Here is a 24,713-nt window from a genome sequence, read left to right as displayed (position 1 = left end):
TGGCTTGATTGTTCCTCCGACCAGTCAGAACCTACTGGGACATCCACACACATTTGTTTCTCTTTAACTCCGAGTCAAGAATGCTCTTAACTTGCCGTTTTCACAGCAAGGCCCTTAACATTCACAGCTAGCATAATGATCTCTAAACTGTGGGGTTTTGTCCTCCAGAAAACAAAGCTAGAGTTATTTTAATGATTCACAGGTAGAGGTCAGTTCAGCGGTCCTTATTAGCGTGATGGTTTTCCAACTGTGTGAATGTAAACTAAATTCTTATTCAAACAACAAGTTTTGGTTATTTTAAGGGTAGAAAAAGGCATATTAAATGTATTTCCTGACAGTCGCAATTAAATAACATCAAGTTTCAGCACTCAGAAATGCAAATATCCCCGAGAGCTCAACTTCAGAGGGGGATTTGCAGGGATTGAGTGAACTGAGAGAGTTATTTGAGTGCTCGAATCCTTTCGGAAGCCCCTGTAAATATATTATATACCACTGTATTCCACTGCTAATCTCCACTCAGGTATAAGTTTCTGCTTGTCAAATCCTCGTAATTAGTGTTGTGTGAGCAGAAGCAGGCAGCAGTAATCTTAGAGCGGCTCTGGCTGGAGGAAACATGCGGGTCAATCATGTGTCTTCTTATCTCAGAAATGTTTCAATCAGATTTCTCTTGAAAACACACAAACACACACACACATAGACACTTGAGGATACCGCTCTAGATGAGCTCTGCTTCTCCTTCTTGTTTTTCCATATAGTCTCATGGGTTTTTTCTCTCTTCTGAAAATGAGGTTCCTGCACATGGTTCCCTTGCTTTTCTTTTTTCTTTGTTTACTAAATATTGAAAAATCTTTAGTAACCAACTTAATAACAAGAAGCATTTAGATATAAATTACAACATTTTCTTTATCCAAAAATAGGCAAAAGTTTTTGAGCATTAGGGTGCGGTAATGATGATTAGTTTCATAATGTAAAAATAAAGTAATAATGTAATAAATTATTAGTACAAAAGCGTTACATAAATTGCTGGCTGAATTAAGTTATTTTAATACAGTTGATGGTAAATGCAATTAGAAAAACGTAAGGTGTTAATAATGCACAATACTTTTCAAAGAAGACAGATTTAAATAAATCAAATCAGCGAGTTGCGAATTGAGCTGAAGGCCGCTGCAATGGAACTAATGTCATTTTATAACTATCAACTAAAGTGAATGCACAGATGACTTTGAATGGCTCGTCAGGTTTGACAGTAAATACAGTGTTATCGCTTAACAAAATTGTAGGTTTAATCTCGTGAAGTGTTCTGAAATGAGGTGGATTTAATAAGTCAAATGTAAGTTCATGTGCCAGATACATTTACTATTGTCACAATGTCCTGCTTAAATACAGATGACTACAAAAATAAACAGAAAAAAAAAATTATTTAACTTCAGATTTTCATCAATAATGTTATTAGGGAGTAGCTCACACAGAAATTGAAATTGACACCATTATGGTTCTAAACCTTTAAGAGTTTCTGTTTTGCTTTAACACAAAAGAAGATATTCTGAAGAATGTTGGATACCAGAAACCATTGATAACAGATGGATTTCAGTAGCTGCCAGTTTCCAACATTCTTTTGTGTTCAACCGAAGAAACTCGACAGTGAGAGAATCTCCATTTTTCTCCACTATGTCATTAATGTCCTATTTATTCCAAACATTATAAGGTTGTTTTTTTAAACATTTGTTTTTAAATAACTTAAGGCAGTAACAATTGAAACGATATATTTCATCAATGATTTGATTGACGTTCAGTTGGACGCTAATAGTCTTCAATTATTACCGGATCAACAGTCATCAAAGCTTGGCAAACCCGAGTCACAGAAACAGATGTACCTTTAATTTCATCAAGCTGAATACTGACAGATCGTGTCTGCAGGCCTTTCATTTTTCTTTGACATGACAACAGTAGTGATATCTAAGTGCTTGAGCTGCTTGCCTTTAATGTTATCATTTTGTTCATTCAAACGTGTGCTCCATGCACTTGAAACTGAATTGCGGAATCATACTTTGAACTTATCATATTCAATCATAGCATGTAGAAACAAGTGGTCTCTACACTTTTTAGTATTAGATTGAGTCATCTTTTGTATTGTTGAGTTATTTTTATCTGTATTATTTAAAAAGGCACTGCCCCTGGTGCAATGCAATTTCCTTAAACACAGAAAATGTATATTAGGGGGTAGTTCACCTAAAAATGTCCGATTACTCACTATTTACTGACCCATCCAAACCTTAGTGAGTTGTTATTTTATGTTGAACGCAAAAGAATCTGGTAACCATTGACTATTGTGTAGGAAAACCAAATACTATTGAGGACACGGGTTTTTAAGAATATCTTCTTTTGTGTTCTACAAAAAAAAAACAACATGTTTGTGACAGGTGAATGATGACAAATGACGACAATGTTTGGGTGTACTACCCCTGTAAATATGAACAAATATTTACTTTTGAAGTGTAGTCAGTACTTGAGCTTTTTCATGATATTATATCAGGAGCTCAAATTTCCAGATGCATTGTTTATTCATCAACTAAATATTTTGTTATAAACTTTGCTCAGAACATTGTCAAGGGATGTTTTTATTGATTTTTTTAATACTAAATCAGGGCTCAACAATAGGAACTACTCGATGGCCTGGGCATCTGCTGCCTTGTCACTAAAGTTTCATTCGTCTGCGACTGTTTGTCAGTTGCGTGCAAATACAGTCTTGGAGTGCTTTCACACCTAGACTTCTGTTTTGAAACCGGTCTCACTTGCCCAGTTTGGCATTTGTGAATCCCGCAATCGCACTCAGATCCATGCCAAAACAATCGGTCTGAGATCGCCTGTATTATGTGGTATCAGCTTGACTGAAACAAACTCTGTAGCGGATTGATTGTAAATAGAAAGCAATAGGATCCAACAAACTAACAAACCAGACTACTGTATATCACAGAGTATAATGGCTGTATAATAGCCATATATACGACTATATGAAGAGAGAATTATAAGTAATGTGCTGGTTAAGGCTGTGCAATTAATCAAAAATTCGGTTTTAGCTTCTAACGATTATGAAAAACCATTAAAAGAGATAAACGATTATTCCATCAAATACCGCCCCCTTTCCAGTTGTACACATTTGTTGCTCTGCAAAGCTCAGTTCCGTGTGAAAATGACTAAAAGCATGTATTGTAATGTAACTTTTGCAGCATGGGATGCACATCATTCATATTTTTAAAAGCGCGAAAGAGCACATGCTGTTGTGCGCTTAGCCTCGTACAGGCTCGGAGACAAGCAGAGCACACACATCTAACACCATCCTAATGTGGCTCTTTAATAAAAACAGGCGGCAGCAGGAATATTGTGAGCTGCACTATTCTTAAAGTGACAGCGCGCAATATTCCTGCTGCCGCCTGTTTTTATTATCAATCAAACAACAAAAGAAGAAAATCCCTCACTGCTCTTGACTGAAGGACTTTTGTAGCTGAAGTTTTTTTCTTACAGTGAAGATGCTTAAATTACAGTTTAAAGACAACAGATTCAATAGCTCATTTCTAATAACTGATTTCTTTTATCTTTGCTTTGATGACAGTACATTATATTTTACTAGATATTCTTTAAGATACTAGTATTCTGCTTTAAGTGACATTCAAAGGCTTAATTAGTGTAATTAGGCAAGTCATTGTATAACGTTTGAGGTTTCAGAAGTAACCCTTTGTTCCCCGAGGAGGGGAACGGAAGTGCCATAGAGTGGATTAATTGAATCCACGAATGGGAGGATTCGGATCAGAAGCCGCTTGTCTGGAGAGTATTGAACGGGCCAATGAATAAAATTAATTGGCAGCGTAAGCTTGCGCAGGTGTGCGGCATCAGCAATTTACCAACACCCCCGATGAGGGGATAGTCAAGCAAGCGTGACGCACCCACATCATGGGAGGCGCGGTCCTCCAACGTGTCCCTGGCCCTAATTTATCCTACTTCAACAGAAGTTTTACGGATTTAGATATATTTTTCGGGAAGTCGTGATCATCTAGATAATTCTAGGAAATACGACAGTACGTTGGGAAGCATGCAATCCCGATAGGGAGGATGCTGCGGAGGCCATCCGTTACCCAAGGGGGGATAGATGGCAGAATTACATATGGACTAGCCCTAAAAAAGGGGGAGTACGCATAGCAAAAGAGTGGTTAGTGGAGAGGGAAGACACGGGTCCGCCCAGGGGGGGGACTTAACCGTGGCGGAATAAGCATATGGGATCGCCTATTGGGGATCACGCATAGCAGGCACCTATACCCAAAACGCGGGCTGACCAGCGGGCAGACCTACAACGTAGTGGGCCAGCAAGTGACTCCTCCGCTGAGTCAGTGCTGGGGGCCACGGAGGAATCTGCAGGGCTCACGTGACGGGGAACTTTACTGACAGATAAAAAGGCGCTTGTACCTCCGTGTTAGGGAGAATGGCGCAGCAAGCGTGTTTCAACACCCTACCGAGTTGTTTCCTCAATCACCAAAGGGTTACCTAATACCCTTGAGGAAACCGGCTCCACTTGCAGATTGTAAAACCTTGCAAATGTGTTGGGTGTCGCCCAGCCCGCAGCTCTACAGATGTCTGTTAGAGAGGCGCCGCGTGTACGCGCCCAAGAAGATGCAACGCTCCGAGTGGAGTGTGCACGTACTCCCGGGGGACACGGCTGACCTCGACTCGAATAAGCGAATGAAATGGCATCCACAATCCAGTGGGATAATCTTTGTTTCGATACGGCACTTCCCTGCTGCCGACCGCCATAACAGACAAAGAGCTGCTCAGATGATCTAAAATTCTGAGTACGGTCCACATAAATGCGCAGAGCGCGAACTGGACAAAGTAAAGAAAGGGCTGGGTCTGCCTCCTCCCGGGGCAGCGCTTGCAGGTTCACTACCTGATCTCTAAAGGGGGTGGTAGGAACCTTGGGCACATAACCGGGGCGGGGTCTCAGGATGACGTGAGAGTAATCCGGCCCGAATTCCAGACACGAGTCACTGACCGAAAATACCTCCAGGTCCCCGACCCTCTTGATGGAGTCCAACGCAACCAGCAGAGCTGTCTTCAGGGACAGAAATCTTAGAGATACTGATTCGAGTGGCTCAAAGGGATCGGATCGCAAATTCGTGAGAACGAGGGCGAGATCCCAAGAGGGCATGAGAGGGGGGCGAGATGGATTAATTCGCCTAGCACCTTTAAGGAACTGGATGATGAGGTTATGCTTTTCCACGGTGCCGCCAGCTACCGCGCTATGATAAGCGGAGATGGCGGCCACGTAAACCTTGAGAGTGGAGGGCGACAGCCTGCTGTCCAACTTCTCTTGAAGGAAAGAGAGCACAACACTAATCTGGCAATTTTGGGGGTCTTCTCTGCGAGAGACACACCATTCAGTGAATAGACTCCACTTCAGGGCGTAGGCGCGCCTCGTGGAGGGGGCTCTAGCCTGAGTGATGGTATCGACCACCGCAGTCGGTAGGTTACCTAAGTCTTCCTCGCGTCTAAGGACCACACGTGGAGGTTCCAAAGATCGGGGCGAGGGTGCCAGATGGTGCCCTGTTCCTGAGAGAGTAGGTCCTCTCTCAAAGGGATCCGCCAGGGGAGGGCCGTCGCGAGGAGTGAGAGCTCTGATATCCAGGTCCGGTTGGGCCAAAGGGGCGCAACTAGCAGAACCTGTTCCTCGTCCTCCCTGACCTTGCACAGAAACTGCGCGAGCAGGCTAACTGGGGGAAACGCATACTTGAGCATGCCCCGAGGCCAGCTGTGGGCCAGTGCATCCGTGCCGAGAGAGCCCTCGGTCAGGGAAAAAAACAACTGGCAATGAGCGTTCTCGGGGGAAGCAAACAGATCGATCTGGGCCTCCCCGAATCGCGCCCATATCAGCTGAACAGACTCGGGGTGGAGTCTTCATTCTCCAGGGCGTAACAGCTGTCGTAAGAGCGCATCGGCTGCACGATTGAGCGTGCCTGGAACGTGAATGGCGCGCAGCGATTTCAGCCGCGGGTGACTCCAGAGGAGCAGACGGCGGGCGAGCTGAGACATGCGGCGAGAGCGCATACCCCCCATGCGGTTGATATACGCCGCCGCCGCCATACTGTCCGTCCTGACCAGCACGTGTTGCCGCTCCAGCACCGGTAAAAAGCGGTGGAGAGCGAGGAACACTGCCAACAGCTCTAGGCGATTGATATGCCAATGCAACTGGGCACCCTTCCACAGGCCCGCAGCCGCATGCCCGCGACACACGGCCCCCCAACCCGTGTTGGAAGCATCTGTTGAAACAACAACATGGCTGGACGCCTGTCCTAGAGGCACACCGGCCTGTAGGAACGAGGGGTCGTTCCAAGGGCTGAGGGCGCGGCGACACAGCGGAGTAACCGAGACCCGGTGTGTGCCCGCGTGCCATGCGCGTCTGGGGACCCGATCGTGAAGCCAGTGCTGAAGTGGTCTCATATGGAGCAACCCGAGCGGCGTGACGGCGGCTGCGGATGCCATATGCCCCAGGAGCCTCTGAAAGAACTTCAGTGGGACCACTAGTTTGCTGTCAAGCTCCCTCAGACAGTTCAGCAACAGGCGAGCGCGTTCCTCGGAGAGGTGCGCTACCATGGTGATCGAGTCCAGCTCCATCCCGAGAAAAGAAATCCTCTGCACGGGGGCGAGTTTGCTCTTTTCTCGGTTGACCTGAAGCCCCAGTAGGCGGAGATGCCGAAGCACCTTGTCCCTGTGCACAATCAATTGCTCCCGCGAGTGGGCTAAAATCAGCCAGTCGTCGAGATAATTGATTATGCGGATGCCTGCGAGCCGAAGGGGCGCTAGGGCACCCTCCGCGAGTTTGGTGAAGACCCGCGGAGACAGAGAGAGCCCGAAGGGGAGGACCTTGTACTGCCACGCTCGACCCTCGAACGCAAACCGCAGAAATTGGCGGTGGCGTGGAAGAATGGAGACATGGAAATACGCGTCCTTCAGGTCTATGGCTGCAAACCAATCCTGAGGACGAACGCATTGGAGAATGCGCCTCTGCGTGAGCATTCTGAACGGCAGCCTGTGCAGACAGCGGTTCAAAACGCGCAGATCTAGGATTGGCCGTGACCCACCGCTCTTTTTGGGTACGATGAAGTATGTGCTGTAAAACCCACTCTCCATCTCGCCAGGAGGGCAGCAATCTCCTCTCGCAAGACAGGGGCGGACAGGGGGTTGACCCTGGAGAAATACACGCCCGTAAACTTGTGGGGCCGTTTCGCGAACTGAATCGCGTAACCGAGTCTGATTGTGCGTATGAGCCACTGCGAGGGGCTGGCCTGCGCTAACCAGGCTGGCAGAGCCCTCGCTAATGGAGTCATCGCTACAATCGCTGACGTACCAGCGGTGGGGCAGCGCGGAGTGGGTGTGCTGATCCGGGAAGCACGAGGGTCCCGCGGAAGAGCTGGAGGAGAGCGATTCGCTCCGGAGAGGGGGCTGGAGGGCTGAGGGAAGGGAGACCGTCCCCCCAGCACTCGTGAGCCACTGGCGAAGCACGTAGAGTCTGCGAGCCGGAAGGCAGCGCGTCCCGGACTGGCAGAACTCGTGCAGTCACATCCGGGGAAGGGGAAAAGTGCTCTTTTACTGATGTTTTGGTGGCACTGAAAAGTACCGTTGTTATCGGGGCCCCGCCCTCCAGCGGGGAAAGAGCAAGTTTCCTCTTCTCCGGATGGCCTGTCTCAGGGACGCTTCGCGGTCCGTTTACCGGACTTAACAGCGCCCTGGGCAGGAGGGGCTGCCTGCTTTCGAGGTGTATGCCGCGCCCGCTTGGCCGGAGGCGCAGGCGGGGGCGGGGCAGCACTCGTTGGCAGGCGCCCTCGGCGAGGAACAGCGGAGGTGGATGGCTCGGCGGGCTTACGGCCACGCCGATAGATGACATTGCCTATCGCATCCGACTGCTCTTTCACCGCCTTGAATTCCTGGGTGAATTCACCGACGGTGTCGCCGAACAGGCCAGCCTGGGATATGGGCGAGTCAAGAAAGCAAACTTTGTCAACATCACGCATATCGGCCAGGTTTAGCCAGAGGTGGCGTTCCTGAACCACAAGTGTGGACATCGTCCTCCCCAGCGCACACGCGGCGGACTTAGTAGTCCGAAGAGCATAGTCGGTCGCGGTGCGCAGCTCATGTAATAAGCTTGGGTTGGACCCGCCCTCGTGCAGCTCGGCCAGCGCCTGCGCTTGGTAGCGCTGGTAGGTGGCCATCGCGTGCAAAGCAGAAGCAGCCTGGCCCGCAGCCTTATAAGCTCTGTCTCCGAGGGAGGCAGAAAACCTACAGGCTTTGGACGGGAGGCGGGGCAAACCCCGCCACGTAGAGGCGCCGCGCGGACAAAGATTGACCGCGATAGCGCGCTCCACTGACGGGATCGCCTCATACCCCCTGGCAGCTCCGCCGTCTAGGGCGGTGAGGGCGGAGGTACACGCAGCACGGGCAGAGAAAGGTGCCCTTCAAGACTGCGTGAGCCTACTGTGCACTTCCGGGAAGAAGGGGACGAGAGGCTTCGAAGGCTTCGCCTTCTGGTCCTCTACGTAGCACCCATCTAGTCGGTCCGGCCGCGGAGCTAAGGGATAAACCATCTCCAACCCCACGGCCGAAGCAGCCTGGGAAAGCACGGCTAACATGTCCGCTTCAGGATCCGATTTGACAGCGCTCACCTGCCCGGAGGGGGCGAGCGGGTCCGGATCTTCGTCAGACAGTGAAAGCCCACCCTCCGAAGGACATCTGATCCCCGGTGTCAGCGAGTGTGAGAGCTACCATCTGGTTAGACGGATCACTCCCACTGTCCGAAGCTTGGATGGAGCGCTGTGAGGAGCGAGAGGTCCGCGAGCCCGTGGGCGGCGGATTATCTCCCGCTGGAACCCTCAGATCTGCCCGAGCGCCTGCTGCTTTTTTAGAACCGGAGGCAACTGGGGTGGCTCGCTCTCTTGCGAAAGTTAGCCGCGATGTTAGCTGTGCAACGGTCATGGCATCGTAATGACGACATGAACCGCCCGCGGGCACCGCATTAACATGCTGGACCCCCAAACATGCAATGCAGTGATCGTCTCCATCATCCGGAGCCAGGAAACCCCCGCATCCAGAAACGCACAGTCGGAGCGCCATCCTGAAAAGGACATGCTGCACGACTGTGTTGCTCTTTTAGGAAAGTTTGCAACAATACGCACCGCTCTGGAGGACCGGACCCAAAGAACCGCAGGCAAGTGAGAAACCGAGCTCGACCGTCTGCCACCGCGAAGACCCACTCTGGACCGGGAGACACACTCGTTCGCTCTGAAGTGCTGAACAGCAAGAGGAACCCTCATCGACTCACTCAGAAAAGATCTGAAGCGAAAAGGATGGCGTTTGCTAGCTTCAGGTGTGCTTATATGCTGGGATAATTGCCGATGCCGCACACCTGCGCAAGCTTACGCTGCCAATTAATTTCATTCATTGGCCCGTTCAATACTCTCCAGACAAGTGGCTTCTGATCCGAATCCTCCCATTCGTGGATTCAATTAATCCACTCTATGGCACTGAAGTTCCCCAACCGAAGGGGAACAGTAGTTTCTTCTGCAGACAATCAAAAATATATATTTCTGAAGGGGCTAATAATATTGAGCTATTAAAATAGGTTTCAAAATATTTAAACCTGCTTTTATTCTAGCCGAAATAAAACAAATAAGCTTTTCTCCATGAGAAAAAAATATTATAGGAAATACTGTAAAAAAATCCTCTCAAACATAATTTAGGAAATATTTATATTTATATAAAATTCACAGAAGGGCGAATCATTTTTACCTCAACTGATAATCGTTTCGAATAATCGTGATTACAATTATGACCAAAATAATCGTGATTATGATTTTTCCTATATTTGAGCAGCCCTAGTACTGGTAAACATGCGTTTCATGTAGAATACAAAAGTGAAAGCATGCAGAACTATTACCGAGTACTGTTTACCCGTTAGGAAAATTGACCATCTTAATCTTAACTGACCAAATTACCATCTGATAATTTTTCCATATTTTAATCTTATAATATTTGGTATTAGGCCTGTTGTTTTGTTCATTTCTGCACTGACACCTCGAAAGAAAGATCAGCATTGATCTGCTTCATGATCAGACTGCACTCTCATTTCATCTGTTTTCTCTCTCTATAATTGAAGTCTATAATGCATAGTTACCTCACATCACATCACAATTGTATTTTTTTTAAATTGTGTTATATTTAAGGAAAAGTTATGCTGAACTATATATGCTGAATATGTGGCTAAGAAATAGCAATTAACTTTTTTTTGGTGGGTCCAGTGAATATTTCGGCAGAGCAAGTAAAAATCTGAACCACTGGCCTGAGTAGAAAAAAATCCTTAGTATTGAACACTGCAAAACTTTCAGAGTAAAATTGTGTGTTTCAGAGTAAAGTTGTGACTGTTTATTGCAAAAAACAAACAAGGGGAAATAATTCTGAAATGTAAAACCTGCACAACTGTGTCCTGTCTGTTAGACATCTCCTAACAGGGACATGGCTAATATTTGTCAAACACCAGTATACTGAAATTCAATGCTGATTTGAGTACATTTACCTCCGATTTATTGCCTCAGTGTGACTCAGACCTTGAAAATGTCCTCATATGGGTCTGGAGACTGCAGCATTTTCTTATCACTGTAATCTGATCAAGCATGTTCAGTACATTCACCCCAGCATGTATACAGCAACATGAGCAACATGTGACAAATAGGTCTGTTCAATCTAGTCTTATTCTGTATCTTTTTCTCTGTTTTCCCCCACAGTGTTGCATCCAAAACCAAATTTTTTGAGAACGCTTCCAGGCAGATGGGGAGGTATGTGTGTGTATGTGTGTGTGCAAGGTCTCTCATTGTTTCCAGCAGCTGCCTGACTTCACTCACAGCGGAGCCAGTAAAACTCAATGCACTTTTGATGTGGTGCTTTTAAATAAAGTAAAATAAATAAAATTAAACTGGGACTAGACATACATCCGATCGATTGTTTAGTCCGGCACAGCGCTTCAGTTTCAGCTTTTCAAATAGACGGGTGCTTTCGAGCAGGTAATTCCATCTGCACCAAGGAAAAGGGTAACGTGCGCACGCTCGTAAAACGCACACACACATGCTCACATTCAAATATACAGGCACGGTAGACTCATTTGAACTCGCTGGCTTGAAGGAACAGTCCGAAAATAAAGGACTCCGTCATCATTTATTCATTACTCATGCTCTTTCAAGCCATATCTCACTTTCTCCTGTAGAATGTCTTTCTTTAAACGCTGTTTTTCCTTTCAGTTAAAAGGGATAAATCACCACTGAGTGAAAATTTTCTCTTCATTTACTTGTCCTCATGTTCTTCCAAATTCATCTTATTTTAAGCTCATATTTAAAACTATAATGAAATACATTTTATAGAATATTATAGCTCTCTGGAATACTTGATTCTGATTGGCCAATTACAATATTCCCAAATAACAGGCTGATCCAGGTACTATGAATCATCATCTTGTCTGTCAGTGAACATATTCATGTATATATTTATATGCTTTTCTGCCATCTGTTTGGCAGCATCTTGTGGCTGAAAAATTCTACTACTACTAATAAAGCAGTAATAATACGTAGGCTAGTGTGGCCATCATCTAGTCGTTCTTTCGATCTGCAAGCTTAATGGTTAATTAAAGAGTTTGTAAACTTACAACTCAGATTAAGGTTTTGTGTTTATTATGCACCGTTTCCACTGAGCGGTCCAGTTCACTACAACACAGTACAGGACGATTCAGAACAGAGATTGAAAAAATCAAGCTTTGATCTGTGAACAATGTTTGCAGCTTTAAATTTGGTCACAGATCCTCAACACTGAGGCTCATTCTTAGGTTGCATGGCATGTTAGAGTTTCTGTAAAAACCAATGAGATGTTTTGGTATGTGAAGCAAGTATGATTGGAGTGAACACACCATTTACTTACACTCAAGCGCTTCCAAACTTTTAGGACTTTCTTTCTTCTGTTGAACACAAAACAGAGAAGTTTGAAGAAGTTTGAAGTTTCCTCCAAAAATTCTTATGTACAATATACGTGTTGTGCTTAACAGAAGAAAGTAAGTCAAACAGGTTTGGCACAAGTGGATGATGAGTAAATGATGACAGGATGATTATTTTGGGGTGAATTATCCCATTAACTCTCTGTTTACACAATTCACTAATCAAATTTTATTTATGATTAAAAATGAAAAGATTCTTTTTCATCAAATAAAGTGATCAAATCTTCTATTAATATGCTCAATTCATATGGATTTATTTTTGATCTCTATGAACATTTGGATTTGATCTCAGATTTGATTAAAAGTAATTATCTTCATTTGTGTTCTGAAGTCAAGCTGAAGTCTGTGATATTCATTTTGGAGTGAACTGAAGCTTTACAAAAAAGGTTAAAGCAGCGTAAAATTTGGTTGATATGAGTCATGTGCTACTGTGTGTTTCAGTAGTTTTGTGTGAGGAACACTGTGTTTTAGTTCTAGCTCAAGTAATCAGTGTTTGGAAGTGGAATCAGTCAGTTCTGCAGTTCAAACAGAAGTGAGCCTGGTGTTAGCAACACCAAACTCATGAGTTTGATTTCCAGGAAATGCCGGAACTTCATAAAATGTTTGCCTCGAAGCAAAGACATCTGCCAAATGCACAAGTATAACTGAAATTACATTTAGTAAATAGATGATTCACAAATCAGACTGATCCAAACCAACTCAATCATGTGACAAGTTATATGATCTAGTTAACAGCTCACTTGAGATTATCAGGACATAAAAAAGGTGTAACGTTACACACACACACACAAATGACTGAGGTTCAGTACAAATGCGAGTTTTGAAGTCAGAGAACAAAATGTGACTCTTTAAATGAAATTTGATTTGCAATTTTCTATTATTTTTTTTAAAAAGAATCTATCTTAGCCAAGTTATCTTAGCTCTGCAAAGAGTGTGTGGGTATGTGTGTGTAATATATATACACTCACCGGCCACTTTATTAGGTAGCAACTCAATGCATTTAGGCATGTAGACATGGTCAAGAAGATCTGCAGCAGTTCAAACTGAGCAACAGAATGGGGAAGAAAGGGGATTTAAGTGACTTTGAACGTTGCGTGGTTGTAGCAGACAGCCTGGTCTGAGTATTTCAGAAACTGTTGATCTACTAGGATTTCCACACACAACTATCTTTAGGGTTTACGGAGAATGGTCCACAAAACAGAAAATGCCTTGTTGAGGTCAGAGGAGATGGCCAGATTGGTTCAAGCTGATAGAAAGGCAACAGTAACTCAAATAACCACTCGATACAACCAAGGTATGCTGAAGAGCATCTCTGACCACACAACACGTCCAGCCTTGAGGCGGTTGGGCTACAGCAGCAGAAGACCCCACCGGGTGCCACTCCTGTCAGCTAAGAACAGAAGATTGAGGCTACAATTTGCTCAGGCTCACCAAAATTGAACACTAGAAGATTGGAGAAATGCTGCCTGGTCTGATGAGTCTTAATTTCTGCTGGGTCATTCGAATGGCAGGGTCAAAATTTGCCGTCAACAACATGAAAGCACAGATCTATCCAGCCTTTTAGCAATGGTTCAGGCTGATGTTGGTGGTCTAATAGTGTGGGGGATATTTTCTTGGCACACTTTGGGCCCATTAGTACCAATTGAGCATCGTGTCAACACCACAGCCTACCTGAGTATTGTTGCTGACCATGTCCATCCCTTTATGACCACAGTGTACCCATCTTCTGACACCATGTCATAAAGTTGCAAATCATCTGGTTTCTTGAACATGACAATGAGTTCACTGTACTCAAATGGCCTCCACAGTCAACAGTTCTTAATCCAATAGAGCACCTTTGAGATGTGGTAGAACGGGAGATTTGCATCATGGATGTGCAGCTGACAAATCTGCAGCTACTGTGTGATGCTGTCATGTCAATATGGACCAAAATCTCTGAGGAATATTTCCAGTTCCAGATTTGTTGAATCTGTGTCTCGAAGTATTAAGGTCGTTCTGAAGGCAAAAGTGGGTCCCGACCCGGTACTAGTAGGGTGTACCTAATAAAGTGGCCGGTGCGTGTGTATGTATATGTATGTATATGTGTATGTATGTATGTATGTATATGTGTATGTATGTATGTGTATATATATATATACAAACACACACGTACGCACACACGCACACACACACACACACACACACACTCCATTTCAATAATAGAATCATTTACATCATAATTGACCTCAACAGGTAAAATGAAGAATAATTATTATATAGGCTAAATGTTTGTTCAGGTTTATTTTATTCTATAACTTGCCATTGGAGAGCATTTATCGTTGTACTATAATATCCTGATAAATGGACAGAACTTGAAAAGAAAAAGTTAGACAGAAAAATGAAAGCGTTTCTTTGCTGAAAGTAACACAACACAAAGCATTTTGTGAGTATTGGAAAGGACGTGTGCTGTATAATATGCAACCCTGTACCACAAAAGCAGTATTAAGTTGCAGAAGTATATTTTAGCAATAGCCACAAAATACATTTTATGTGCTAAAATTCTTTTTTTCATTTAAAAAAAAAAAAAAAAAAACTCAAATATAAGCAAAGATCATGCTCCATGAATATATAGATTTAAATTTCCTACCATAAATGTGTCAAAACTCAATGTTTGATTATTAATGTTTTACTTTAGAGGAGATTTCCTCAATTCTGGTTGATATTATCTCCTGCCAGTTTCCATTTTCGTTAAAGCTTTAAAATGCAACACTAAACACATGTTTGTCAGCTTCTTTTGTTAAGCACAATTATAATTGAGCCTATATTTGATCCACAACACAACTAAGTACAAATCTGTCTTTTTAATAATAGATTTTTCTTCCTGGTAAGTTAAAAATAGCTAGCTAAAATAAACATTTCAGTTTAAAAGATTTAACAAGACATCAACTCATTTTAGCTCAATGCTTTCACATATGACTGAGTCTTCTGCTCCAGGATCATATTTAGGATATAATAAATGATATTTAATCAAATGAAGAAGAATAAAACTATAACTTTCAGTTTGTTTTACTTATGCAGAAGGGAAAATATTACAAACACATGTACCGTTACACAAACAATTGATTTGTTAGGTGGCTCTTATGGAGCATTTTTAAGAGGCCTTTTTTATTTCTTTAGCTCGATAGGCCCTGCTCATAAATTGGAGCATCTTAATGGCATTTTCATGGTGCTTTTGACACATTTTGATGGCTGAAAAGTGTGCTCCACTCATTTTTACGGCACAAACAAGAGCTACATTCTTCACATTTCTCCGCCTGCGTTTCACAGAAAACAAAGTCATGCAAGTTGAGCAAATGTTGACAGAATTAGAATTTTGAAGTGAACTTTCCCTTTAAGCACAAGGGTTCAAATAAGGCGACCGTGTCCTGCTTGAAGATTTTCCTAGACACAACAGGAAAGTTCAAATAGTTGTGCTGTCGGTAGCAAGCTACTGCTCTGATATCAGTGTGTGTGTGTGTGTGTGTGTGTGTGTGTTTAATCTAAAATCAGTAGTATGAAACGATGATCACTTTTGCCTGTTTGGCTGGCTGCTGGAGTTTCGGAGAATCCTCTTCAGTGCCGGTGGCTGCTCTCCAAGCCTGCGCACACACTTGTGTAGTTGGAGTTCAAGGCCTTTCACACTGCTAGAACAGATCCCTCAGGAAACTCTCAGAGGAGAGGCAGATAAAAGGTTCGACCGATGCAAAACATCAAAGTTAACAGAAATGAACTCCTGCAATAAAGCACCACACCCCATTCATTTCACAGCGCTGGCCACGCAGGTGCCCATATTTCATGCAAATACAGTCTAATGTACCGTTGACAGCGCAAGTCACATATCAGAGGAATAATTCAGCCAAAAATGAAAATTCTGTCATCATTTACTCAGCCTAATGTCATTCCAAACCCTTCTTATGTTCGCTGGAATACAAAGGGAGAATTTTAAGGACTATTTCATCTGGCTAGATAAACCTTGTCAAGCTCCTGTATTAATATTAATCAGTAAAAGAATATGTCAAAGTGTGTTTAAACATCTTACAGGAGGAAAATATTTTCATATCATCTAGACTAAAGTTATGATTTAACTTCATATACAGGAAAATGTATTTGCCGGGCAGCATGGTGGCTCATTGTTTAGCATTAAGAAGGTTGCTTGTTCGAGCCCTTGCTGGGTCAGTTGGCGTTTCTGTGTGGAGTTTGCATGTTCTCCCCGTGTTTGCATGGGTTTCCTCCGGGTGCTTCGGTTTCCCCCACAAGTCCAAAGACATCTGCTAGAGGTGAATTGAATAAACTAAATTGGCTGTAGTGTCTGAGCGTGAATGTGAGAGTGTATGAGTGTTTGCCAGTACTGGGTTGCAGATGAAAGGGCATCTGCTGTTTAAAACATATGCTGGAATAGTTGGCGGTTCATTACGCTGTGGCAACCCCTGATAAATAAAGGGACTAAGTCGAAGGAAAATTAATGAATGTATTTGCCAAAGTTGTTCTAACGTTATATTTAGTCGTTATATTAAACAATTTCATTCATTTCTTTCTTTAATGTTTCAGTCATTTGTTTGTGTGATTTTGTCAGTATTATTTCATTCAATTGTATTTAGTTTTATTAGTTATAATAACTTAGTTATAAATTAGAATTAGTTTATTAAGATCCCATTTTTATTTATTTAAATTTGGCTTAGCTGGTAAGGCAATATTTATAACGTCCAAAGTTTTTCTTTAAAATTTTGTTTGAATTAATTTCAAATCATAACAAATTTTCTAGCTATTTTTCAGTCTCCTGACCAAAACTTTGTAACATTAAACTGCACCCCATTGACTCGTGAATTGAGAGTTTTACGCAAGACTTTGATGCAGCCTCTTTTGGGCAATTTTCGGAGCTTGACAGCCTTGTCCCTTTGTGGAAATTATTGAAATTGTTGTCAGTTTTCCATAAAAACAGCTAACGGCTTTGGAACGACATGAGTGTGAGTAAGTAATGAGAAAATTTTCAAAGACACTGAAAAGATTTCAATTCATAACCACTTGGCGTTTTGTACCCTCTGCAGCTCCTCTCCGAACGCCTCACCTGCAGCGTCAAGAGACGAGGTACGGCATGTTCTGTTGTTTTATTTAGATTATCACAGTAACCTATAGCGCTAATGCTCATTTCTGTCACTTACGTTTGTTTCTTCACAGAACACTAAATGAGAACTTGAGGATGGATGTGGATGTGGAAGCGCTTTACACATGACTGCGTGTCCTCGTACGGCACAGGCCAGAGTCCGGATGCGGATTTGAGAGATAAATTATTAATATGACTGACAGAGCACAAGGCACGGCCCTTCACTACAGTTTTTTTTTTTTTTTTTTTTTACGAAAGTACTTTTCTTTTTTTTTTCGCCGCCAATTTCTGCACTTGCTTACTAAGTGGTTGTTTCTCGCTTGGATCGAAGAACAAAAGGAAAGCATTGAATCTTTTTTTTTTTTTTTTCTTGCTTAAACATTTTGACCTTCCTGCGCACAATAGGGAGAAACTTCCTCCTGTTCTCTCGGTCATCGTGTCTCTCAGTATCTCCCCGTTTCTCTGACCTACTTACGAAAGCGATAAGACGCAGTTTACAGTCTCGCACTACAGACTTCACTTTACCAGCCATAGAATGTGCTACACTCCAGATAAATTATATAATATTCCGTATCGACACTAATCAGTATTTAATTAGGCAGAAGCTGAACACGCTTCTATTAATTATCTGTTATCATCTCCGTAATTAGTAACTGGAAGGAGATGAATGACCTGGGTGCTGCTTTTAAATGTTTCTGACAAGAAGAGCAGTTACTATAATTGCCAAGCGTTTCTTCTTTTATCTGCCGGGACACGTTTGTTTTTGGTTGAGGAACTTCTCAACTGCTTGACTGCTTGAGGAAGCCTTTCTCTCGCCTTTTAATGATCCGTCAGCCTTACTGATGTACACTTTCAGAAATAAAGGTACAAAATGTAACACTGGGGAGATACCTTTTCAAAAGGTACAGTTTTGCACCATACAGGTGGACATTAGTACCTTTATGGTACACTTTTGTACCTTTAAGCTTTACTTTTGTACTTTCAAGATACCATGAGGTACACACTTGTACTTTTTAGGTATTAATATGTACCTTTAAGGACCAGTTAGGAACAAAAATATACCTTTTAAAAAGTTACTACCCCAGTGACAGAGTATAGAGATGACTTTCAGTATCGAGTTTCTGTTGGTCAGTGTGAATCTATAATGTGAACGCTAAAGCTTTTAAGTCTAGTTCTCACTTGTGGAAATGGAAACCATTCATGTTGATGTGTTTTTGGTACGTTTCAATTTCAGGTCACTTTATAAGAGCCCTGTATACATTCTCCTTTGTCGTATTATTGTCATCTCAAAGCTCCAGCTGTGATTTTATGTTGTTTTTGTAAATATTTGATTGTTTCTTAAGCATTAACTCTTCGTAACAATCACTAAACCATGTTTGTTTGTTTGAATGTACTGCTGCAAGAAAATGCAACTTTATACAAAAGAAATGAGCCGAGTTTGTTTTTTCATATGAAAGCAAGGTATAAATGCACAGAGCTGACCCGGGGTATAAATGAAACGGCCTCACGATAATAATCAATACACGAGCAGGAGGAGAATAGACCTCTGGAATCCAGTTTAAATTAAAACAGCTGTGCATCAGTCAGAATCCAAACTGCAAAAAAGTCACGGCCTAAAGAGGTTAGACAAGCTCCCACCAAAGAAACGCTCCTCGTGCCCAGTTGTTACTGGAGGACCAACGCACGACACTGGGAAAGAAAACGTGTTCGAGAATGACTTTCAGATATTTTTTTTATTGAATTGAAAGCGGTAAAACACAAACAAACTGGATTTACACAGGCTCTACACAACAGGAATCAGAGCACGTCTGATAAGCGATATTCCGTATGAGTAAAAATCAGTTTGCAAACTGCTCCAAAGAAATCGTCAGTTAACAACTGTCAATACAACACTACATAGCAGTACTAAATAATCTGCGAAAAAGCGTGCATGCACAGACGCACACCCATTCACACGTACACACAACTGCTGTAAAAAAAGACTATAAAGTTACAAAGATTGAAGTAACAAACATCATTTAAGAAGCCAGAATTTCCACTTCTAGTCATAGAAAGCCAAACTCTCCAGCTCCTCCTTCTGCATATGGAAAGGCCAAAATATCCCATAACACCAGGAAAAGACAGGAATTATTCACACCGGAGAAAAAAGCAGTAAAAAAGCATTCGCTAATTATTAGTCTTGTAGTTGCTTGTGTCAGCCAGTGAAGAGAAAGAGTTAAAAAATCAAACAAATCCAAATCATCGTTACATAAATGGGACTTTTTTTAATATGGTTTCATAAAGTAGATAGAGTTCTGCCTGCAAATGTTTTGTATGGTTTCATTTGCACATTTAGCGTCTGTCGCGCTAGTGTTTCAGTTTAACCTACAACTCAACGTCAAGATACTTTGCAGTTAAGACGCACATTAGAAAGCCAAATTGCCTTCCTCATCGCTGAGAAGTCGTTCGGTAACTTTTGCCCCCTCCGTGTGTTCTGAAAGACCAATTTATAACCACAGGAAGCATCCTGGTGACATGCAGACTGTTATTAAGACTCTCGTTCACATTCGAATCCGAGCAAACCTTTAGGCCTAATTCAATATTTGGCAAATGACACCAAAAAAAAAGTCCTTATTGCTTTCTTTCATCCAGGAAGCAGAGGCTGCTAACAGATTTACAAGAGCGCATATAAACATACACATATGCTTTTGCTATTGGCTGACCACACCGCACACAGCAACAGTAAATCCTAAGACTTTAATTGAAAACCAACACACGCAAAGTTCTACATTATAGCTCATAAGAGATGTGTTAAGAAAGTCACACAAATCAGCTTATGGACCATCCAAGCACGGGTCGGTTCAAGAGCGCAGCGCCAGAGCCAAACGAGGTGTCGCATGTTATAAAGTTTCCATTGTAAACAGACAATTATAAGACGGCGAGAGAAAGAGAGAGAGAGAGAGAGTAACGTAACGTTAGTCACGTACGAATGAAGCACATCGGTGTTTACATGCACGTGCACCCCCCTCCAAACATTCGTCAGCTAACGAACGAACGACTTTTGTGATCAGACTTTGGCTTCGGGCTCTGTCCTAAAGCGCTGCATGTTTGCGGTGGAAGTCGTGGGCTCTTTTTTTTTTTTTGGCAGGGTAAAAGTGAGGCTTGGAGTTCTGCAAATTCTAATGAGTGCTTTTGGGCCGTCTAAATGGGTAAACACCTGCGTGTAATTGCGCGGTGCTCGGTGCTGTCAGCGCAGAGGAGCTTTCTCTGACAGCCTATTCTCTGCCTGGCACATTTAAACCGTCAACATGCTCGGCGGCGACAAGAGCTCGAGCAGCTAAACCACATCTCGTCGTTTTAACTCGTCGGAAAACTCCCTGCTCTGCTGAAAGTACACCCCAGGTCACCCCAGGCCTGACAAAGACAACACAGCGCCGCGATTTTTGGGCTCTTTAAAGAGTAATCTACATACATAACACTGCAGGCATTATTCAATCATTTAGAAACGGAGAGCGTGCAGAGGAAAAAAGTTGACACGACGTCTAGAAAACACGCACAGCGCCCAAGTATGAGGAAAGCGAGTAAAGATGTTCCTTTCTGACAGATAAATAGAGAATGCTTTAATTGAAGCAAAAGCAGAGTAAAAAATACGTAGTTTTTTTTTGTCTTTTTTCGTCTCATCTAACACCCTCGTGAATAAAGAGGAGAGCTTATAGCACCACTTGCCGCTGCTGTGCGTCAGTTGATGGTGATAAAGATGTTTGGTACGAGTTTCTGATAAAATAACAGTACTGTCCCGTTATGTTAGCACATAAGCATAGCTCTTTTTTGTCTTTTGTTTTGTCTGTTTTTAAAGGTGTGCACCGTCTGAAGCCTGTTTTGGTATTCTAAAAGAGCTTGTTAAAAGACTGTGTTAAGCATGTGATTACTTATTGCTAGCGCAGAGAAATACAAATCCCTCAGTGGCACTTACTATAAAGGAAAGAGAGGAAACTGTACTGTAAAACTATTGACTACATCCATACATTAGCACATAGAAAGGTTGAAAAGAACCACGCTTAACTTTTACATATATACACAAGAACATTACCTTGCCAGATCTTCCATTAAGGACAGTGAAAGAGAGAGTAACTTAGTAAGAGCTTTATGGGAAACAGTCCCGTTTCCTAACAATATCCATTTAGCTTACTGGAAATGCAGTTTGGTTTGTGTGAATATCTAGGGCTTCAGCATGCAGTTATTGGTTTCTTGTTTTGTAGTGATGGATATGAAGACAGCATGCATAGGTTTAAATAGGTTTAGATACGGATATATATTTGAAGATCTTGTATGATGACCCAAGCATTGCTGTAGTTGTTGTGTTCTATATACAAACTGTCAACATTATACCCTAAAACCTGCACCGCAATATCCAGGTTGTAAATAAGGGCAATCTGCCCCGTCTTAACAAAAGTCTGCTGTCTAGAGGAGGCAACTCCCTAATGACTGTGAGATGTTTTTACTATAGCGCTGTTATCATCATCATCATCATCATCATGCTGTCCTTTTGTTTTCAGTGGCGAAAGTGAATTTTCAACCCAACTGTGAGCGATTTTCAAATGAACGAAATAGTCAGAATTCGTCTGAACATCCTGAATGAATGATGCCTTTTAAAAAGCTTTTATAAAGAGCCTCTACATTTCATAAGAAATGAATGAAGCACTTGTTTTACAATCAATAAACTAATAAAGCAGGGAGGAGGACCGATAGCCGGTCTGAATTCCGTACTGTTTTAATACTATGGTACTGTACTTAGAATTTTTGTCACAAGTAAAAAGAATCTGTCCCGGGTTTTTGCCACATTCGATCGTATTTCTCTATGCATGCTGCTTTGCTTTGTCCTGATCTCTCAAGTCATGGACAATAAATGAAACCTTTTTATCCCGCTATGCACAGAGTCAAGGCAGGTCACAGACTTGGAAAGGGATCTGCTTAATGTCTTTTTTTTCTTCTTTTTATGATTAAGGGCTCAGATGAAACTTCAGTGTGATATTTTTTTTTTCCAACCTGTCCACCAGGCAACACGTTGTAACTCTTGAAGGATAACTGCTGGTCTAAAGAAAGAACAAAACCTGCTTCACACCATGCTGTCAGTTTGAGAAAATGAGCTCAAATCATCTCCGAGAAGAAGATAGACAACTGTAATGATGTAATGGTCCCGCTACTTTTCAGGGCCATTTTTCAAAAGGAGGGAGAGACGAGACTGAGATAGAAAGGGTGGGAGGGAGAGAGAGAGGGAGAGGGAGAGGGAAATGCTAAAAAATGGAAAAATCAAAAAATCAGTATTGTTCAGTCTCGTCGCTCAATTCGAGTCCAGATTCAAAGCATCGCAGGCTGGTTTAGGCTGGATCAGACCAAACTGACTGGCTCATATGGCCTGGGTGGGCTTGGTATAGATTGGGGGCGTGGTCCTGTCATTTGTGGAACAGGATTGGTTTAGACAGGCCGGCGAGCATCTTTGGCACCTGGACCGAGATTATTTCTGCAATCATTTCGGGAAAGCTGACCTTCGTGGGCAGAGACCGGGCTTGGACAAAGAGATCAAAGGTAAACTGGTGCAACTTCTGAACAACCTGTGTAAAAAAGAGAGAAACAAAAGAGAAAAAAGTGCAAATGAGAGACCAGAATGTGCAACATGACAGCATGAACAAACTAAATGTTAAAATAACAGTTTTCTAAATAACTCAACACTGGGTTGACAAAGTTAGTAAGACGTGATTTGTGATTCAGTTGATCCTTCACAATAACCTGCCCTCAATTGCTTGTCTTACAAGCTTTCAGTATCAGCTTATCAGGTAAGTCACAATGAAATGGTAAGGTTTATAACATAATTAATACACATTTAACCTCTTTAACATTAAAAGTAGATGCTGAGTGTCATTCATTTTCACACACAATGTTTGCAAGTTATTTAATTTCTAAAATCTGAAGTAAACTATCTGCTTTGCTTTCAGTATGTCATGCAAAACGGTATTCAAACTAAAACTGGTAACATTTAACACTACATACAGCAACATAATCAGCACCTAAGGTGATCATTGTCATAATATTTGTGTGGTTGTTCAGCTGTGAGAATGGAAAATGTTTCTACATTGATATAGTAGCTTTATTGCGTGTCGCAGCATGACAGAACACTAAGTCACTTGAAACGAAAACAACAACAAAAAAAATTCAAGCTACCACCTACAGATATAGCTATGGGGCGTTTGGATCATTTAAATATAATTAAAATGTTATATATTGATTCTCTAATTAATAAACAAATACACACACAGACCGTAGCACTGGATTAAATTGTATTTTGCCCAGCCTTTCTAGGTATGCCAGCTGTCTGCATTGAGAGAAACCATATGTGCACATTTTCACATTTCACATTTTTTATGTTAATCACCAATGTTTGAATGGTACTGTACGACGATGTCTGTTGGACAACATGGCAGTCAGTGACGGGGGCACAGAATATCACTGTTATGACTGGCCTGATCGCCTAATATTGGAGATTTCACTCATCAGTAAATGCATCACATTAGGTTGTCCATTAGTCTAAGTGTCAGATGTTACAGACATCTGCTGAATAACTGCACATGGCATGAATAACTGGTAACACTTTAGGAATCATGAATTCAGATCTTATTGGATGAGGTTCAACTTCCTCATGTGGATGAAAAAAGCTGTCTTGTTTATAACAGTGACATTTACCACTTGCTACAATTAGCTAAATTTGGGGGGTTTAAAGGTAGACGTTGTAGTTATGTGAGCACTCTGTGTTTTCTGTCCTTGAAAATATTTGGCCAAAATCTCGGGTTGTAAAATAATGAATTATGCAAAGGGCAGTATTGGCTTTGACTTGGTGGCAAGTGCTAGAATTAGACTCTCTGTTAAGATTGAAAGTCTCTTGAGTTAACCAAATGTTGTACTTATTCAAACAACCAGTTCTTTTTATGCTCGCAGTGCAAACAAGGATGGACATAGCAAACAGTGAAGAGGACTTGATTCTAAATGGAGGTGGGCAGAGCCATAAGGTTTTGACGAAAGATAGAGGATCCAATGGAATTACTAGATTTAGTCACATTATATATATAATAAGTGATAAGTGTGTGTGTGTGTGTTGTGTGTGTGTGTGTGTGTTATTATATTTATATGCTGAAGAAACATTAATCAGTGCAGACATTGCCAAAAAATGACCAAGGTCATAATGACCTTCTCCCATCACTTGATGAAATGCTGCTGCCATGATAAAAAAAGTCTCTTGAAATTTATAAAATGAATTTTACTGTCTGCTTTAATCAGATGGCAAAAGTGCAACATTAGTTGAATTAGAATTAGGCGATCCAACAGTTCAAAAAAATAAAGCATGGCGCTTGTGATGGCAAGGTCATGGCATTAAACCCCAGGGGCTGGATGAACCGATAAAATGTATAACTTGAATGCAATGTACGTACCTTTGATTCAAAGTATACGCCAAATGCAAATAGTGCTGAGTACTGTGAACAAGGTTCATCA

The 24,713-nt window shown here is 42.3% G+C and overlaps 2 protein-coding genes across 11 annotated transcripts in view; one reads left to right on the top strand and one right to left on the bottom strand.

Moving 5' to 3' along the window:
- Positions 1 to 18,620, top strand: part of ophn1 (oligophrenin 1) — a 61,140-nt gene extending 42,520 nt beyond the window's left edge. For both annotated transcript variants that reach the window (XM_073952370.1, XM_073952371.1), the window contains exons 23-25: positions 10,821 to 10,871; positions 17,137 to 17,176; positions 17,267 to 18,620. In XM_073952370.1, the coding sequence (XP_073808471.1) occupies positions 10,821 to 10,871; positions 17,137 to 17,176; positions 17,267 to 17,278 (103 nt within the window). In that variant the 3' untranslated portion in view covers positions 17,279 to 18,620. The remainder of the gene's footprint in view (positions 1 to 10,820; positions 10,872 to 17,136; positions 17,177 to 17,266) is intronic.
- Positions 18,621 to 18,906: 286 nt separating this feature from the next.
- The window catches only part of ar (androgen receptor), a 166,957-nt gene continuing 161,150 nt past the window's right edge, over positions 18,907 to 24,713 (bottom strand). For 8 of the 9 annotated variants that reach the window (XM_073949588.1, XM_073949585.1, XM_073949582.1 and 5 more), the window contains one exon: positions 18,907 to 22,783. In XM_073949588.1, coding sequence (XP_073805689.1) covers positions 22,625 to 22,783 — 159 coding nt within the window. In that variant the 3' untranslated portion in view covers positions 18,907 to 22,624. 9 annotated transcript variants of the gene reach the window in all.

This window comes from Danio rerio, chromosome 5, assembly GCF_049306965.1.
Source record: "Danio rerio strain Tuebingen ecotype United States chromosome 5, GRCz12tu, whole genome shotgun sequence".
Classification (NCBI taxonomy): domain Eukaryota; kingdom Metazoa; phylum Chordata; class Actinopteri; order Cypriniformes; family Danionidae; genus Danio; species Danio rerio.
Note: the sequence above shows the minus strand (reverse complement) of the source record. Positions and strands in the feature narration are given on the sequence as shown.